Genomic DNA, 19,310 nt, shown 5'->3' with positions numbered 1-19,310 from the left:
ACACAGCTGTGCCCTCTTATGTTGCTACTTCCATCTGTTTCATCCTAAACATGCCCCATGAGAGACACCCACAACACTGGATGCCACCTGGATATCCTTCTTTACAGAGACTCCGGTGCATTTCACATGATGAGAAGCTACTGGGTGCAAGGGCTGCAATAAGAAGCATTCAGAAAATAGCAATGTACATTTTAATACATATATGCCATATATATATATACATATATGGTCACAAGTTCCCATATATATGGTACCATATACATGGTTGTACACTTCATCATTCCATATGAGGATCGGAGAGGTGATAATTAGGTTTCCTAATTTCAGTCTTTAATTTAATTTTCTGACTTCATGGTCACTGCTCCACTCACAGTATAGTAGCTCACTAATGCCCCCAGTAAATGAGCCTACACAAATTAAATTAGTACAAATGGCATTACAAAAAGACAAAGGGGAGAAAACAAAAAAAAAGTCACAGTTGAATTTAAAAATGTAATCAGTCTGCTGATTTACACTGTGACCGCTTCACCCGAGAGATCCATTTTTAGGGAAGACGTTAAGACAACAAGGCGTCTGAGAAGCGAGCTGCGCAGACAGCTCCGCCCGGGGGTGCAGTCACTGTCCTATTCCGTTCACTGCAGTCGGAGTTCGAGGAGGTGAACGAATGCAGGGGTACCTGAGGTACTGGAGACAGGTAGGGATAGGAGTTACAGGGGGAGGGGGAAAGGGGAAGCAGTCGCTGTGGGTTACCACTGGAGTCTGGAAGTCGTACGCCCTCTGCCCGTTTTAAATGTGTCCTTCCATGGTGTACGGGGGCGCAGTCGACTGAAGACTCTCCTGTCTCGCTCTATGGCTGTCATGTACAGTGCTGCCCATGTCTGAAGAGGAAGGAGAGAGAGGTCAGAGCTCGTCCTTCTCCATCTCCATCTGACGAAAGGCCTCCAGGTCCTCCTGCCAGTCGGCCATCAGGGCGTCCAGTAACTTGTTGGGGTCCTTATCAGATGCCGCCTCCTCCTTAGGCTCTTTCTGTGCGTCCGGTTCACTGCCCTCTTTTGGAGGGACCACCTCCTCCTCATCTACCTCCTCCTCTTCTTCCTCCTCGGCTTCTGATTGGTCAAGCTCCTGCGTGCTGGGCTGGTCTGGAGGTGTTGAGGAAGAGAGGGAGGAGGAGGGGGAGAGGGAAAGGGAGACGGAGGGGGAGGAGGCTTCCGGTTCTCCATTGTCCTTGTCCTCAGTGGCGCAGTCTTCTTCCTCCGCAGCGCCACCTGTGGAGAAATAGATCAGGGCGTGTGTTAGCTCAGTTTGTAACCACACCTGTATAACAAACAGCACTGAATGTACATCACACCCACACTCAACACACACACACACGTGTACACACACACAGGCTTTTACGAAAGCAGAGGTGGAAAAAATGGTCTAGAACATAGAAGCACTACCACATTTCACAAGCTACCTCCACACTGAACAGCTATGCAGCTAGCATGTTACTACAGTTGGGGGTAAAATTCTAGCACACCTCTGCTTTCCAAAACTCCACTTCACATCCACATCTGCCTACTACGTGACATGCAGAGCGAATCGTCCAAGCTAAACACAAATGTTAGCCTAAAGCTCCTACTGACTCAGCAGAGAGAGGGAGACATGAGAGAAGAGGCGGAAGAAGAAGAGGAGGAGTAGGAAGAGGAAGAGGAAGGTACTTACTGCCGTCCAACACGGCGCCCGGGAGAGCTTTCCCTTTAAAAAGAGAGGCTGCAGGTCCACAGGGGGGCAGAAAAGAACCAGAGGATAGGAGCACAGTTACATCACGAGGGAAAAGGGGGAGAGAGAAAGTAGGATGGAGAAGGAAAGAGAGAGAGAGAGAGGAGACCAGAAAAGGTGCAGTTTAAATCCTGACACCTTTGAAAAGGTTTAGACCAAAATGTTAGCTGGCTTAATCAGTAAACGCAACTAGATGAATTAATCATGGATTCCAACAATATTTATCCCCTCAGAGTAGCATTTGGAAACAAAGACTTCATTCTTTAGAAATTGCTCTAAACTTCCTCATGCGTTAGACACTGCGCACGTGTAATACTTCAGGCAGTTTCCACACCGGTGCTTAGTGTCAGTTCTCTCTCCCGGGCCGAGCTCTACTCAGGCTTGTCCCGTCTCTGGGCAGACTCACCTCGATCGCGGGCCTTGTCGCTAAGCAGCACCTCCACCTCGCGGTACTCCTTCTGGGCCTCCAGCAGGATGTTGCCCTCCTTGTGGAACAGGAAGAGGAGGGGCAGCGTTACATCATCCGTGCTGCGCCCGTCCCCTGCCATCTGGAAGAGGGGTGCCGTGTCACTGCTACTGCCCTCGTTGTCATCTGGGGGGGGACGAGACACACACACACCACACACCACACACCACACACCACACACCACACACCACACACCACACACCACACACCACACACCACACACACACACACACACACACACACACACACACACACACACACACACACACACACACACACACACACACACACACACAACACACAAGATTCAGGTCATCCCAGGAGACAAACATTTGGTGAATGATTATGGGCCAACTCAATTTTACATTTAATCATATTCTGTCTGCTGTACTCAAGACTGCGGTACTTTAGCCAGTCAGTTGAGCAATGTTGTTCCCCATATTTCTATTATGGCAGTTATTTGAAGTCTTTGAATAGCTTCTATGTATTTTCCTCCATCCAGTGTTTAGGGAGACTGCAGTAGGTCAGCCAATGGCTCTTGGCTCCTCACCAATGACGATGCCCCCGATGGCTCCGGCCTTCTGGATGTGGCGGGCCTTCTCTGCAAACATGCACTGCCCGCGCTGCAGCAGGGCGATACGCCCCGCAACAGACTCTGGGTTAGTCAGCTCAGCGCAGCCACTATAGGGCTCGGCGGCCATCACGAAGCCTCGCACCTGCACAGAGGGAGAGAGGGAGAGGAGAGTGAGAGGGTAAGAGAGAGAGAGAGAGAGAGAGAGAGGGAGAGAGGTGAAGAGAGATGTTAGGTTTCTATTCTGTATTTAAACCTTGTGTAGCAATGTTTTGTTTTGGCAATACAAAAATGTCGTCAAGCCACAAAGCTCACTAAATTGAAAATTGGACTGATGTAGATTTGAAAACATGAGATAAACAGAGAAGGAAGCAGAGAACAAGTGCAAAGGAGAATGAGGAACAGACAGAACTTAAGTGAGAAGGTAAGGCAGTGGCCATAATTGACAGTGGATGAATGACAGAGAATGAACAGACTATAATTAATGCTAAGAGAGAAAGTCATCAAGAGCGGGTGAGAGAGTTCAAATGGAGGGACGTAATAAAGCAACACAGACACCTGTACAACAGGACTAGTCCAAACTCACCCCTGTGATGCTCTTGGAAAGGTCCGTGCCAAACTGTGCAGGGCCAGCGGTTAGTACCACCCTGCCAAAGAAGGGGTGTGAGACTATCTGCACGGCACGAGGAGGAAGCTGCTCCCTCTGCTGCTGGCTAGAGAGCTCCATCATCTCCTGCATGAAGCGCATCCCGTCTTCCGCTGCTATCGCACTCACCGCCTGCAGGTGGACAATAAGGGAAATACCACAACATACAGCACATTACAGTTAAGGTCAAAGCATGGCATTTTACACTAAGAACCTGATGCATACTACAACAGACCCTCAGAGTTATGCAGGATTAGGTTAAGACTCCAACAAACCCCGCTTTACTTTCTGTTGACACAATGGCCTCCTTTGCCAACATAATGTAGTTCACACATGTTGTGGTTTACGTAACTTATGCACGTGCTTGTTTGTATGTACATATGCAAGGAAGAGAGTTTGCTTGAGTGAGATTGTGTGTGAGGGAATGAATGAGTGTGTGTGTGTGTGTGTGTGTGTGTGTGCCAGACCTGTGAAGCGTGCTGCACCAGCTGCACACGTCCGTCCTTCAGGTGGATGAGGCTGACGCCCATGCGCCGCAGGAGCTCCAGGTGCTCGGGGTTGTTGGCCATGAAGTCCTGAGCCCTCAGGGGCAGGCGGCCCATACCAGGCTCTCTACGGGACCAGAGCAGGAGACCGACCCAGGAGGGGAGAGGGGAGAGGAGAGAGGGGAGAGGCAGAGCAGAGCAGAGCAGAGACACACAGCTTTTAGAATGGTGCAAATATACTCAAATAGGATGTCTGTGCAAAAACACTGCTCTAAGACACCCAACGCTCAGCTGCTATGCATCTACTCTGCAGGGAGATGAGGATGAGGCGCAGCCACAAATGAGAATGCCATGGGCAGCACTAACAGCACAGACAGCAGTGGCAGCACTGGTCTATGCTGGTACAATGAGAATCACATGGACAGCACTGACAGCACTGACAGCACTTGTCTCTATGCTGGTACAAATATGTTTCATACGGCCATCAAGCAAAAACACAACCTCACATATACCTCATGCTCTCTAAAACACCCAACGCTCAATGCCCAGTGAACTCCTGAGAACAGTTCAGAGGGGGGTCTGTTGATTTGCTTTACGCGCTTGAGCAATTGTGGCCAAGACCAAATACTACTATAGCTTTTTTTAAAGCCTTTATCTCGCTCGCGCCCTCTCTCACTCGTTCTTCTCACCGGGGGGGCAATGGGCGTGGGCAACTCTTGTCCACTGCGATCTTGATTGGGGCCCTGAGATTCCCTGGAAAGGCAGGGTCGGGGAAGAGGAGGCGGGTGTTGGGGCACGTCCAGTCAAAATTAGAGTCATCTAACTCCTTAACAGCCTGAAAGACATACAAGGAGGGTAGTGAGGGCATGAAACAGTTTCTCTTTCTCTCTGATGATAATGAGAGTGAGGGGAGGTACAGCGGAGAAGCAGGAGGCGATCAGGAGGGTGCAGTACCGTGGAGTTGGCAGCAGTTGGCGACCGGGTCCGTTGCGCAGTAGACAGCGAGAGCGGCAGGAGGTGAGCCTCGGTGGTGAAGATGTAGTCCTCCACGTCAAAGGGCATGTCGTCCGCGTCGGCAAAAAGCAGGAAGAGGTATTTGAACATTTCGGCAAGGAAGAAGGAGTCCATGCTGAGGGGAGGGAGGGAAGAGGGCATCATCAAGCACTCAGCGCCAGCCTCAAGGAATTTATCACACAAAAACGTCTAAACGATAAATAAAGTGACTGAGGGTGAGACACTAAACAACTTTATTCCAACTTTATTTCAGTTTACACACTGGAATTCCAGCCTCCACTGTGATGGCAGATAAGACTGTGATAAAGAAAGGCTGAAAAAAAATAAGGGGACAACTCCGAGCCCTCCCAATACACTGGGGACATTGCATGCCTACACAGGCTGTGGGCTGAACAGACTTCAGAGGTTGAGTAGAGAGTGTGTGTGTGTGTGTGTGTGTGTGTGTGTGTGTGTGTGTGTGTGTGTGTGTCTCACCGGTCCTCATGGCTGCCAGTGCGGACGTCCTTCATGGCAGCGAAGCCGCAGGGCACACGGGCGAAACGGTTCAGGTTCTCCAGAACTGTGCGCCCAACCTCCAGATAGTATGGGTCTCCGGTTGCCTGGTGACAATAGGTTAGGGGTAGAATTATATCCTGTGACTAAATCATTATTACCCCACTCTGCCAAATGTTGTAAGTGTGTTATTTGAAATATTACACTCTTAAGACCCAATCAGTTGTGAAACTATGAAATAAGGAGTGCAGATGTAAATGTGACCCACATGGAAAGCAGAAAGTAGTTTATGGTACGGTTTATGTTTATGAAAATGCTCCAAAGTGTATGATGGCAGCAGTCACATCTTGCTGATCTGCAATGCTAACCTTATAGAGGAAGTAGGTGCTCTCTGCAAACTCAGGCCGCAAGGGATGCTGGGCCCAGTGCACCCTGAAGTCCGTGGTGAAGGCCTGCAGACACAGAGGACAGACACAGAGGAGTCAAACATTAGAGCGTGTGCACAACATGTCATTAGTAGCTCACACCAAATACACACGGTCACACTTTTCTAAAATTCCCTCAAAATGTATAAAGTATCCATTCATCTATCTATCTATCTATCTATCTACTAATAGAACATACTTCTGAGGAAGAGATATGCTCGAATAACATGGAAGAGTGGAGAGAACAAGGAACAGACTTGCCTCTGGCAGAAAATTGTGTTTCCTTGTAACTTGATAAAGCATCTCGTGCGTCTCGATGGCAGGCCGGATATCTCCCTTCAACACCTGAAAAATGAAGGGTGGTAGTGGTGGGGGCAGAGAAATGAAACTTTAACTCCTCCACAACACCTGCTTTGAAGCTGTTCAGACATGCCACCGTTTCAACAGATCCACCGGGGGTGCACCCTTCTCCGTTTTTCCTGTCTTACCTGCAGCCCTGGGAAAAAAGCCAGCAAGGAGTCCATCCAGGTGCGTGCTGGGAGCAGGGGCTTGTGTATGTGCACGTCCAGAAGGAGTGGCGGCTGGCTGATGTACTTCATAATGGAGGCGTAGTGCTGAAGGGAAACACAATGGCATCAGTGGGAGTGAGAGGGGGGGGGGGGGGGGGGGGGGGGGTGGTGGTGCTGTATAGGCTTTGTCGTGATGATGCTTAAGATTGCAGCTATTCAGTTTAACAGGGAAGAGCAGTATGATGCATAAACGGGAGATGGACTCACTATGTTGAAGCGCTGCAGAAAGAGGTCATCTCCCAGAAGGATGTAGGCTTTCAGAAGGTACTCATAGTATGAGTCAATCCCTGCCCCTACGCCACTATCTATTCAATAAAACACATACACACATTAAAATGACATAAGCCTCACTAAGAAGTGTACATCACAGTTTATGATCAGCTCCAGTCAGCCTGGTCCCCCCCCCGGCCTGTTTCTCCGTACCTCGGCGCACCCACTCCCCTGAGTGGATGTTGATGGTGGTGCCCACCAGGTTGCTGTTCCTCTGCCTCTTCTCCCACAGGAAGTCCAGGGCCCTTCTGGCGTGATCCTGTACACAAGCAACAGCCACCCTTTTCACTGAGGGCAACTTCAGCATCTTGCACTCAACAGCTGTCTTAAAGTTCACATGTCTTTCAACAGTAGCACATGAACTGAAACGTCAAAAGCAGTTAAAATCCCCAGAGGAGCTAGGACCCACAAGTTCTCATTTCTCTCTGTCTGAGGGGAACCGATATTTGTTTTTTTAGATTTTTCCTCCATTTACCTCAAATATGGGGTCACCGGTGAAACGACTAAGGGCGGCAAATTCCAGGATGATGGTACCAGCACATGCGGTGCAGGTGTCCGTTTCAGTCCCGGTGCGAGTCGCCGGACCTCTTACACCATGCCGCAGGTTCACCTATGGGATGGGTTTGACATGGACACCTGTGCATTTTTGCCTTTCTTTTTAGGGTTGTTACGTCCAATATCTATTTATTACAACAACAGCATCTATGAAACAAATAAATAAGCATCTCATTGTCAGTATGATTGGATGTCAGAGCTAAATACATGCTGATCCTGCTATGAAAGCAATGAGGAAACACTGCAGCAGGTGGTGCCATTATGCAACCTTAGGGAATTCAGTGGTTGGCCTTCCTTCCCCAAACTCACTGAACCAGTTGCTAACAGTACAACCTCATAAAGGGGTAGACAGAGAGACAGACAGAAAGAGAGAAAGGCAAAAAAAAGACTGGAGGAGAAAAGCTTATTTCTAACAGCATTTCAGGGAAGGCCTCAGAGTCACAAATTCCAATGTGTGTGTGTGGATGTGTCTGTGTGGATGTGTGTGGATGTGTGTGTGTGTGTGCATGTGTGCATGCGACTGTATTTACCCTGGGGTAAGGAAGCCCACTGCTCGTGTTGAAAGCAGGCAGGAGCCTGAGCCCCAGGTCCTTGGCCATGTGGAGGAGCTCGTCCTGGTACCACATCATGTGACGACCCCCATCTCTCAGCATCACAGCCATGGAGTGGCCCCCTAACAGCCCCCTGGAGGTGCACATGGACCACAACACCAGTTACTTGCACATGTTAACAACACAGATCCAACTGGAGTCGTGGGATCAAAAGAGCAGTGGGCCTATATACTCTTTCATCTCTGCTTTCAGTAGACACCATGAGGCTAAATTACTTTTAGAGGAATTATATTCCTTAGTCAAGACTGGGTTAATGTTATAGATATGTTCCTATGAATTCACATATTACTGAATGTCTATGAGAAACCTTACAGGAAAGGCTGGGAAAATGTGTGGTTGCAGAGTACTTCAGAGACTATCATAATACCACAACTCACCCCAGCACTCGGATGTTGGTCTCAAAGACAGACACCACAATGTCATTGTCCAGCCTCACGTCAGACAAGACTCTTCTCACAGCTGCTTCAAATTCCTCAGTTTTGTTCAAAAGCTGTCAAGAGGTATGAGAGAAATTGACCAGATGCTGCATTCAGGCCTTGCTGTGCTCAAACACAAACAGAAGGGCCCACCCTGAAAAAAACTCAACTATTGGGCCTACAGTGCACTGTGTTTGGAATATCTAATCTAGGGCAAGGCTGTTAAAGTTTAATTGAAGAGAATCAGCTGGCGGGGCAACCAAAGGGCCTAACACTTACCACAAGAGTATCCAGCGCATCAATGAGCGTGAGGGAGAACCTAGAGCAGAACAAGAAACCATATAAGGTTGACCGATTCCATCTCCATTTTGTATTTGTATTCATATGTTTTTAATGTTAATTTGTATTGATGTGGCCAACCATTCACAATGTACACACTACACTCTTGCATCTTTAACAACATCGGAGTCATCGCTCTCCCACTGTTTGGAACTCCTCTCTCTCATCCTGTGTAAGATTCCACAGCCTGAGGCCACTTACTTCCCCAGCGCATCGTCCACATCTCCTCTGCTGGGCTCCAGCCCACGCACCCTCCCCCTGCATGTCAGCGGCATCAGCTCATCGGCTGGGTACGCATGGTCCTGGAGAATGCACACACACACACACACACACACACACACACACACACACACACACACACACACACACACACACACACACACACACACACACACACACACACACACACACACACACACACACACACACACACACACACACACACACACACACACACACACACACACACACACATTACACCAAAATCCACATGCAAAAAAAAACACCCTTAAACAACCCTGTGTTATATATATCAAACCGTTCTTGTACTTTACAAAGGGTGGTGGTGATAATTTAAATTTAAATGGTATTCAGGTATTTCAATATGTCAATATTTAAGCTCTATCTATGGAAACTACATTCTGCTAGTCCTATGTACGGGAAACTAAGCACCTGTTAACTGCAAAGCAAACAGACTATTGAAAAAACAACTTGGTACACCAATTCGAATTTGGAAAGGACCCAAAGTGGGGTAAGCAAGCACATAACCTGCACATGATCCACTATACTAAATCACACTAATAACAACAGTGCCACTATTTCAGCACATCAAGGAGCCAAATCTCATTCCTGGAAGAGATTATCTGATTCAAATTGGAAAGGGCAAAATTTGTACATACCATGTAATTACTATAAGCGTGGTCAAACATTTCAACCACCTGATCCCTGAGAAAGAGAGAGAGAGAGCGAGAGAGAGAGAGGGAGAGGGAGAGAGGAGAAAATGTCAGATCAACAGTAGACTATGACATTCATTACACTTCAACACCCACACTTCAACATGAACCCTGTCTCACCTTAGCTTATGTCTCTCCTCCCGAGACATGCAGTGGACTGGCCTGAGAAAGGCAGCCAGTAGCAGCAGCAGCAGCAGCCATGATGTCTGCATGACTGAAGTGCATGATTGCTCCAATGTCCGCATGGTTACAGTGACCACAAAACTTATCTGGGGAGACTGCAACCTTCCATCGTCCTAGTGAATGCGCCAACTCTTACTGAAGCAAAACCAAGCCAAGTCCACTCGGACGTATTTCAGCAATTATTCCTCCACTGCATCACTATTCTCCTCATGTGGTCCATCATAAAGAATAAAAACTCCCAGATCCAGCAGCAGAACTAACCTCTGAGCAATAGCTTGGGCATACTGGGTGTACTGAATGTCTAAACGTGTTTGTCAAAGTGTGGCAGCCAGCTTTCGTCTCTCTATCAATCTATAAACTGACTGACTGAATCAGCTTGGAGGTAATCACAATAGGCAAGGGCTTTGTTTGTCCAGGTGCGCTGACGTTCGTAAGGAACTAAATTACCTCACAGGTTTCACTTGTCACACCCAGTCACTGACAGTTTGCCAGATGCAGCGGTATACCTTTTGTAAACATGACACGTCGGCAGACTAACGCTACACGCTACCAAAAGCACTATATCTGTTAATGTAATGAAAATTGCATTAGCATGAGAATGAAAACACTGCTATAACAAATAACTAGCTAGCTAATTTAGCAGCGTTAATTGCCGCTATTGTTCTTTCTGACTTGCTTCCAGCTCAACAGAGCATGTTACCTGTCGTGTGCCTCAATACCACGCGAAATGACAATGACATGAACAGGATGGCGAAACAAATGCTTATAATCTAGTTATCTAATTAGGTTAACAGCAAAGGGTTCCCCACAACAGACCAGAGCATTAGCTAATTATAATTTTCCTAGCCAGTTAGCCACTGAGACACCACACGTTATAAGGTATAAGAAAGTAAATAGCCAGCTAGCTCCAAGCTATCTCTGCTTGGCCATTAACCCAGCTAGCAGCGTAGACTGGCAATATTTGTATCCAAAACCAATGAAAGAGATGGGTTTCGGTCCTATCCGCTGGAAGGCGAATTTTCAATGTTGTCAGGTATATATTCCAGACGACCGTTTAGTTTCACCGATGTATGTTTACTGCCAGTTTATCGTGTTATTTCCTCCATTCGCTGACAGCTTCCAGGCAACCAGCTGTTCGAAGAAGCAGAGAACCGTTTATCTCCCTTTCGATACGAACTCCCAAAGCGAAATATGGTTCAAAGCTAGTCTACAAATCATCATATAGCTTCCAGATGAAAGGTTTGGGTTTCATTCGGCATCCTTAGCTGCTGGGCAGCCAATTTAACCACAAGCACATTACATTAGCCCAGCAGCCTACTCAAACAGCCGACACAATAACGAATGTGTCCGACATAGTGTAGCGTCAACATCCGCATCCGGGCAACTCCTATCATTCATCGACGTGGGAGACCAATCATTTCAGTCTTCTGACGAAGAAACCGGCACTTCCTTATACTCAACTACACGAGTCACTGGTTAGCCAATTAGATGCGAATTAGTACACCACATGTACTGTTATAAAAAGGTATCTAAACAACAGCAATATCTAAATCACTGATTTAAGATAATAGTGTTGCTTATTATCTAGCTAATAACTTGCTGTACCAGACAGACCGACGTCAATAATCATAAACGTGATGAGTTATTCTACACTTCCAACCAAGGAAGTCTGCTCACATGACTGGTCTTATGACCTGCACATGCTGTGATGTCAACATAGGAGTAAGAAGAAAGGATCAGAATGAGCAACGTTGGAATTCAGAGTTTGTCTCTTGCAGTCTGAGGGATATCCTGCACTGAACAGGACAAGTGAGATCGGAATTTGCACAAAGTAGGTATTTGTGCTTTATTTGAAGTGGGCAGACCTAGCAGTCTACCCGTTTTATGGGAATCCGTTTAGGACTGCGCTTCTAACTGGATGCATAGCCGTACCCTAAAAAGATTTTCCTTTTTTCCTAGTTCCTTTAAAATGGCTCCTGTTGGCAAAAAGCTTACAGGGCTTGTAGCTGCAACATTCACACCCCTCACACCCCATGGGTAAGTTGCCTCATATTGAATGATTGTACTGAATAAGCAGGTATTTTGAAAGTCTTAAAGAATATCTCATCCTTCTCTTTTCCTCTCTCAATTGTCAAGTGAGGTTAATCTTTCAGTGATTGGGCAATACATTGACTACCTAGTGGAACGGCAGGGGGTGCGAAAAATCTTTGGTAAATATACCCATCTCTGATTGATATTATTATGTGTGAAAAAGTGATGTAAAGCCACATGCAGCATTTTTTATCTCTTTATTAGTGAATGGAACCACAGGTGAGAGTATGTCCTTCTCAGTAAAAGAGAGGAAACTGCTGACTGATGAGTGGTGTCAGAGAGGCAGGGGAAAGTAAGTCAAATGAGATCAAATTCATAGCATGCTTCTCTTATACCAGTTACCAATGCACTGAATGTGAGCTGTCCATCACCGTCCATGGTGTTTTTACAGACTCGATGAGGTGATTGTACACGTCGGCTGTTCAAGTCTCAAGGACTGTCAGGAATTGGTGAGAACAGACTGTGCCTTTAGTCAGCTGTTTGGAAAACTGTTGACAAATGTCAAGGATTAATATCCTAGTCTAAACTAACTTTTTCACGCAGGCAAGCCATGCTGTTGAAGCAGGGGCTGATGGAATTGCAGTCATCTCTCCGTCCTTCTTAAAACCACCCAACGCTGGTATGAGCCTCCCTACCTTAATTTTCTCACTGACATATTTGTTATTGTCTTCTTTGGTAAGGCTCTGAATGTGGGGATATAAAGCTATAAAAGCCAAGAGGTCTTTCAAGATCAAGGTGTAGTTACTTCAAACATGAAAATAAGAAGAGCTGAGCTAATATATTCACATTAAATGAGGCATTTGCAGGTACATACTCAGTGTTTTTTGTGTGGTCGACACATTTTTATGTCCTCCTTTTCCCCTAGCTGCTCTGAGGATGTTTCTTCAGGAAGTGGCTGCTGCTGCCCCTGCCCTCCCATTCTACTACTATCACATCCCCAACTTGACAGGGGTTCACTGTGAGAACGCTACCCTCCTGACCTGTACACGATACCAATCCATAGCAAAACTTCTTTGTTTTATGTAGCACTGTACATTTAGTAATTGCCGTTAAATTCCTTACCTTATCCAAAACAAATTACTTACCTAATCCACCACTTTTCTGTCAGAGGTGAGCTATAGTGTTCAAAGAGAATGTGAAGTTATGAGTAGGTAAGTAGAGCTAACCTGTCTTTTTCTGTTTTCCCATCTCAGTGCTTGCATCAGATGTGGTGGAGGGAATTGAGGAAATGATCCCATCATTCAGAGGTCTGAAATTCAGTGGCAATGACCTCTTAGACTTTGGCCAATGTGTTAGTTGCAATCCTGGTCATTGGACACACTTGTATGGAGTGGATGAGGTATGTTCCCGAAGAGCAGCTGAATGTCTTCAGTCCACTGCTTCCTGAGTTGCTTTCCTCTCTTAACTTGTCATGATCATTTCTCCTGTTTGCCTTGACTTTAGTTAAGTCAATTTGTGATAAATAACAGCTGAATTGAGTCTAGCTCTATACCGTATAAGGTGTAGTCTGTGATTTTAAATGGTACACAATGAGCATAATGCCTCTGGTATTAAAGGCCCATGCTATAACCTTCTACTCTGCTTCTGTTGACATTAAAACATACAGTTCTATGACCAGTTCTATGCGTAATCTTGGCTTGCTTACATCTTTCCATTGTAGCAACTGCTAGCAGCTCTTGCCATGGGAGCGGATGGTGCAGTAGGCAGGTAAGGCAATAGCTCTGACTGTGGGGAAAATAAGTATTTGAACCCCTGGCGATTTCACAAGTTTGGCAACTTGCAAAGAAATGTGTGATCTATAATTGTATTGGTAGGTGTATTTTAACAGTGAGAAACAGAATATCAACAAAAAAATCCAGAAAAATGCATTTTATAACATTTATGACTTTATTTGCATTTGATGCAAAAAATAAGTATTTGAACCCCTAGCAAAACTGACTGACAAAAATGACTTAGTACTTGGTGGAATAACCCTTGTTGGCAAGCACAGACGTCAGACGTTTCTTGTAGTTGGTCACCAGGTTTACACACATCTCAGGAGGGATTTTGGTCCACTCCTCTTTGCAGATTCTGTCCAAATCTTTAAGGTTGCGTTTTCAATGGGAGGGAATGAGGGAAAGAGGTTCAAGCCCAATATTCCACGTTACATGGCCCCATCCATAGTCCCCTTGATGTGGTGGAGTCGTCCTGTACCCTTGGCAGAGAAACAGCCCCAAAGCATAATGTTTCCACTTCCATGCTTGATGGTGGGTATGATGTACTCTTGGGGTCATATTCAGCATCCCCCCCCCCCCCCCCCCCCCCCCCCCCTGTCAAACACGGCAAGTCGAGTTGATGCCAAAGAGCTTGATTTTGGTATCATCTGACCACATTCTGTCTCCCAATCCTCCTTAGAATCATTCAAGTGTGCAATGGCAAACTTCATATGGCCCTGTACATGCGCTTGCTTGAGCAGGGGGACCTTGCGAGTGCTGCAGTACTTCAAAAAATTACGGCGTGGTGTGTTGCCAATGGTTTTCTTGGTGACTGTGGTCTCAGCTGCCTTGAGATCATTCACAAGCTCCCCCTGTGTAGTTCTGGGGTTATTCTGCACCTTTCGAATGATCACTGATACCGCACAATAGGGGTGCAACGGATCATCATTGATCCGTGATCCGTTCGGATCATCTATTTCGGTTCGGCACACGCATGATCCGCGGATTGATTTATGAAAAAAATAAATGACCATGCTGACCAAATAAAACAAAATATGAATTTAATATGATTTTACACCAAGCGCTAAAAGCGGTACTAATGCGACGCAACGTTCCACACGGGTAAATTAAAACAGCACTGTAGTTTGCCATACTGTGTGGTGCTTGTTGGAGAGAGGAGCTACGATTTAAATGTTTAGCTCGCTCCCTATCATTAATAGATCGCTGGGTTTTAAACTTAAGCTGGTAGTCTGCCTGTGCCTGTAGTGGTAACCATAGTGATGATATACAACTGTCTACCGGCTGAGCTGGTGATTTTTCTGCCACATGAAGGCAGAGAAGATTTTTTTCAAGAACCAAAAGATGGAAATATCCTATGCCTGTTGACTTTCCCAGATGTTATGTGAAAACACAGACATCTCAAGTCTCCCTGAAGTTCCGGGAGTCTCCCGCATATTGATAACGACTCCTTGATGCCCGCAAATTACTTAAAATCTCCCGGAATCTAGAGCGAGCGAGCCAGACCGCGCACACGAGACAGACGTGATCCAAACTGCGTTAGCATCTGTGTAGCGCGCTCACGACAGAGAGGGAGAGGGACCTAGAGACTGTGCATGTGTGAGGCAGTGTGCGTGTGTGCCTCAGGAGCATCCTGATTTACCTGTTTCGGTAAGTCAACAAATTAATTTTCAGTGTGGGCGGGCTTTTATCTCTTCTCCCGACCGAATTAATCAATAATGAAATTAATCAGTTCAGTGTATCTAGGAACAGGGCACAGGGAGAGTGCCCCCCAAAAAGAAAATTTAAGACATTTTACAACAGACTATACAAAGGTGTACGTACCCCTGTCTTATAAAAGTAAACCACAATTACAGTCTTGCACACTGTACTATCTGTAACAGTGATTTCAGCATTGCCCATGGTGGGTTAAATGACTGTAAAAGACTTGTTGTTCATTTTGTATGGCCCTACCTCTCTTGCCCTACCTCTCTTGCACTTATTCTTATAATGTTAAGTTATACATGTCATGTCATATAATTTGTTGCTGGTTTTTTATGTGCCCCCCTGGTTAAACCCTGGCCCCTCCTTGGCCCCCCTAGTAAAAATGGTCTAGAACCGCCACTGACTGTGGCACAAGAAAGCCATACAACAGTGGAAACACATCGAGCATGGCCACGCATTTACAGCGACATCACCCCGGTGTTTCACTGACAGGAGTGAAACCGAAAGCGGCTCAACAACCGCTCATCACTGCGGCATTTAAGCAGCCCCTTCCTCCACATGTTTATTTGTCTTGTCTATTTATTTATTTATTTTTTGCTGATCCGAAAAATGATCCGATCCGTGACTCTGATCCGAGGAACGATCCGAACCGTGAGTTTTTTGATCCGTTGCACCCCTACCGCACAAGGGGATATCTTGCATGGAGCCCCAGACCAAGAGCGATTAACATTTGTTTGGTGTTGCTTCTATTTACGAATAATCGCACCAATAGTTGTCTGCTTCTCTCCAAGCTGCTTGCCAATGGTTTTGTAGCCCATTCCAGCCTTGTGCAGGTCTACAATCTTATCTATGACATCCTTGGACAACTCTTTGGTCTTGCCCATGGTGGTGAGGTTGAAGGTGTGAAGTATGATTCTTTGGACAGGTTTCTTTTATAAACGTCACCAGTTGAGATCAGGTGTACCTTGTTAGACCTAATGAGGACTAATCTGTGTGCTTCTTGGGCACATAACTGGTCATTGTGAGCCAGAATTCTTGCTGTTTGTTTGGGGGTTCAAATACATATTTTTTGCATCAAATGCAAAGTCATAAATGTTATAAAATGCAGTTTTCTGAATTTTTTTTGTTGATATTCTGTTTCTCACTGCTAAAATACACCTACCAATACAATTCTAGATCACACATTTCTTTGCAAGTGGCCAAACTTGCGAAATCGGTAGGGGTTCAAATACTTATTTTCCCCACTGTATAAAAGCCAAGAGGTTTAGTAAGTTTAAGTTCAAGGTGTAGTTACTTCAAACATGAAAATAGGAAGAGCTGAGCTAATATATTCACATTAAATGAGGCATTTGAAAGTATATACTCAGTGTTTTTCTTTTGTCCCAATACCTGTTGAAGATGATGTGCATCATACAGTATATCCTTTTACAAAATGGCCTAACAGCACTTGTCTTATCTCATCAATCAGCACATACAACTATATGGGAAGTACTGCCAACAGACTTCTTTCTGCCTTTGACAAAGGAGACCTGAAACAGGCCAGGGATTTACAGGTAAATCTGCTGTCCAGTTTACCCTTCAAACTCAGTTTGATTTTTATTTACACAGCATATGTGCAATGTGTGTATGTGTACTACACTGTGTATGATATACTCATATTATTGGCATGGCATTACTGATGGGTCTCTGAAAATATGAAATATACATTGAATGACATTTGTATTTGTATTTTAATCCAGAGTAATTTCTTTGCTTAAGTTTCAGATGCAGGGGATAATTCTGTTTGCAATAAAGGAAGGTGAGTAGTGTTGCAGATGTTGTATTGAATATCTTCATGCATCACAAAAAAAAAACAATATACTGTATGTTCTATATATACAGCGCGTTTAAATGTGATTTAATGTATATGCAGGTCATCTGCATATATCTATATGCTCGTTTTTCTTGTGTCCATTGTGGCATATACGGTCTCACAGCTTGGGGTGTGTATTTGTATTGATCTATATAATATGTACAGTATGTTGCTTATGACTGCAGGGTTCAATCTAGCAATGAACAAGCAGATAATGTGTGAGCTCTCTGGAATACCTCTGGGGCCCCCACGTCTCCCTCTCCTCCCCTGTGATGTGTCAAAAGCCTGCGCTGTTGCCCAGAAACTACGCTCCGTCCTGGGAGAACAATAACTGCTTGATGATCCAGAAGGCCAGTCAACTCGCTTGATCTGTTTTGTTGATTGAAAGTAGAATTTGTGTTTGTACTGTTTTGTTTTGTACTTTGTTTTGTACTTTACTGTACTACTTTACGCGCAGATCTTACAGATTATTATGTTTTGTTATTGTCAAAAAAGAAGCTAGTGGTAATGGTAACGGTAAAGTCAATAGCTGTTTATGAAAGGGATCCACTGCTGACATTGCACAAGAAATTTTACAAGGGAAAATATGGGTCATGTGAAACATCTAATGTATTTTTTTTAACTCAGTATTTGGGAGATAGAGCATTAAAGTTAATAATACGTTTTGATCTTGATATTTTGACAATATCTGAAAGTTTTCTACCTGAAACACTTTTAAACATTTGTAGTCACTTATAAAAAGTTTTTACTTCATAAAATAAACATTCCAAAAATAGCATACGGTGCCTTCTCAAAAATCATATTGTTTGTTTTTCATTAGAGTTTTTTATTTTTTATTTTAAGTGTGCTCTTACTTACCTGTTATATTTGTCCCTTTTCTGTCATCACCTTAACTGTAGAATCGTAAAGCTAATGTTTTGATGTGTTTGGAGTCAGAGGAATAAAGAGTATGCTCATGTGATCTGGATTCACATTGACCTGAGATTCAAATGACCTCATCCAGTCTTGCCATCGCATTGGTGTTTGCTTCTGTGTGAGTGTGTGTGTATGTGTGTGTCTTTGAGTTACACAGAGCCGCTTTGTGCAGTAGCAAATTGGGCAGTCTCGTCCAGTTTTCTTTGGCTAACCCACCCCACAAATCTCAGAGCCCGCATTCCCAGTCGGCTACATAGTCAGGCGCACTTGAAATCCTCTATGCAGGTTGACACCGCTATCCTGATTATTGATTGACAGGTGGAGACCACGGCACAACTAATGCTTCAGAGCAACGTAAACAACAGAAAAGTAGGCGGCTGCATTATGCCTATCGGCAGGGTGCTAAGATAGCCGGATGTGTGTCCAGGAGGTGATTTAGAAGAACCAAGCACACATGAAAGAGAGAGGAAAGGGTTTGTGGTTTTGGCAGCCGTCGCTCAAGAATTTGGCTGCAAACGTACAGGGTTGGGGTTGGGGGGGATGGAGGAACACTGGAATGAAGAGAGCTGAGAGAAAAGCTGAAGCTTTGGGCTCTCACAAGTTCGTCTACACGGCTGCTCTTGGGGCAACTGCAGAAGCATGATCTGCCTGTCAGTGTGGTTGTGGTGGGCCTGGCTTAGGGGCTCTTGTCTAACAGAAGAAACGGGTCTGGTTATGCTGGGTCAAGGCCAGCCATGTGGAGGGGACATAGAGGGAGTGTGTGGAGCTAATCTCACATGTGTGGCTCTGAAGCCCTCTGATGAGGAACACGCTTCTGACATTGGAGTATGTAGAAGTAAGTCTTCCTTTATAATCTTGTGGCTTGAACTGTTACATAGATATATGAACTGTCTGACACATCAGATTTGTTATGTATTTTGCCATTTTCATACGGGTGTGTTTACAATATATTTATTGCAAATGTAATTTTTATTTATAGTTTACAATGTCAAATGGGTGCAATGAGAGGATTAATGGCGGACTGGATTAAAATCACATCCAGGACTAATTTGTTCTGGTAATTTTGTCCATTCTGTATGTATAGCTTCACATTGATGCCATCTTCTCATAGTGCCACTGGACACGGACTGTGTCCCCTGTGCTAATGTGGAGTGTCCTCCCACCACACGTGTCTGCCCCGGTGGGCATGTGACAGAGCCGTGTGGCTGCTGCCCACAGTGTGCCCGCCAGCAGGGACAGTTGTGTGGCGGCCCACACTGGAGCAGAGGCTACTGCGACCG

The 19,310-nt window shown here is 45.4% G+C and overlaps 2 protein-coding genes across 3 annotated transcripts; one reads left to right on the top strand and one right to left on the bottom strand.

The window, feature by feature from the left end:
- Nucleotides 1-37: 37 nt before the first annotated feature.
- edem3 (ER degradation enhancer, mannosidase alpha-like 3) lies at nt 38-11,031 on the bottom strand. Of its 2 annotated transcripts, XM_080860579.1 has the most exons (21): nt 9,694-11,031; nt 9,520-9,565; nt 8,822-8,922; nt 8,561-8,600; nt 8,243-8,355; nt 7,785-7,938; nt 7,175-7,309; nt 6,853-6,958; nt 6,637-6,734; nt 6,349-6,474; nt 6,122-6,205; nt 5,804-5,887; nt 5,418-5,542; nt 4,884-5,058; nt 4,619-4,764; nt 3,912-4,056; nt 3,385-3,576; nt 2,778-2,943; nt 2,168-2,353; nt 1,705-1,752; nt 38-1,265 (listed from the first exon to the last, which is right to left on the bottom strand). In XM_080860579.1, the coding sequence occupies exons 1-21, from the start codon at nt 9,816-9,818 to the stop codon at nt 901-903; spliced, it is 2,760 nt and encodes a 919-aa protein (XP_080716705.1). In that variant the 5' UTR covers nt 9,819-11,031; the 3' UTR covers nt 38-900. The 2 variants fall into 2 exon arrangements, with proteins under 2 accessions (XP_080716705.1, XP_080716706.1); XM_080860580.1 differs by lacking the exon at nt 1,705-1,752.
- Nucleotides 11,032-11,465: 434 nt separating this feature from the next.
- Nucleotides 11,466-17,446, top strand: npl (N-acetylneuraminate pyruvate lyase (dihydrodipicolinate synthase); the record flags this gene model as incomplete). Its single annotated transcript, XM_080832743.1, has 12 exons — nt 11,466-11,587; nt 11,716-11,793; nt 11,893-11,966; nt 12,052-12,139; nt 12,239-12,296; nt 12,391-12,466; nt 12,713-12,805; nt 13,041-13,186; nt 13,508-13,554; nt 16,732-16,816; nt 17,022-17,061; nt 17,301-17,446. The coding sequence occupies exons 2-12, from the start codon at nt 11,726-11,728 to the stop codon at nt 17,444-17,446; spliced, it is 921 nt and encodes a 306-aa protein (XP_080688869.1). The 5' UTR covers nt 11,466-11,587; nt 11,716-11,725.
- Between the last annotated feature and the right edge of the window lie 1,864 nt (nt 17,447-19,310).

Source organism: Sprattus sprattus (genome assembly GCF_963457725.1).
Source record: "Sprattus sprattus genome assembly, chromosome: 2".
NCBI classification, from domain to species: domain Eukaryota; kingdom Metazoa; phylum Chordata; class Actinopteri; order Clupeiformes; family Clupeidae; genus Sprattus; species Sprattus sprattus.
The sequence above is the reverse complement of the archived record's forward strand: the minus strand, read 5'-3'. Positions and strand labels throughout refer to the sequence as shown.

What these genes read in the sequence shown, in the direction of transcription:
- edem3 (XM_080860579.1), bottom strand. Translation starts at nt 9,818, where the DNA reads ATGCGGACATTGGAGCAATCATGCACTTCAGTCATGCAGACATCATGG. An exon ending in CCGGTGACCCCATATTTGAG is followed by an intron (nt 6,959 to 7,174) that starts GTAAATGGAGGA and finishes GCTTGTGTACAG; the next exon opens with GATCACGCCAGAAGGGCCCT. An exon ending in TTCTGCAGCGCTTCAACATA is followed by an intron (nt 6,475 to 6,636) that starts GTGAGTCCATCT and finishes GTTTCCCTTCAG; the next exon opens with CACTACGCCTCCATTATGAA.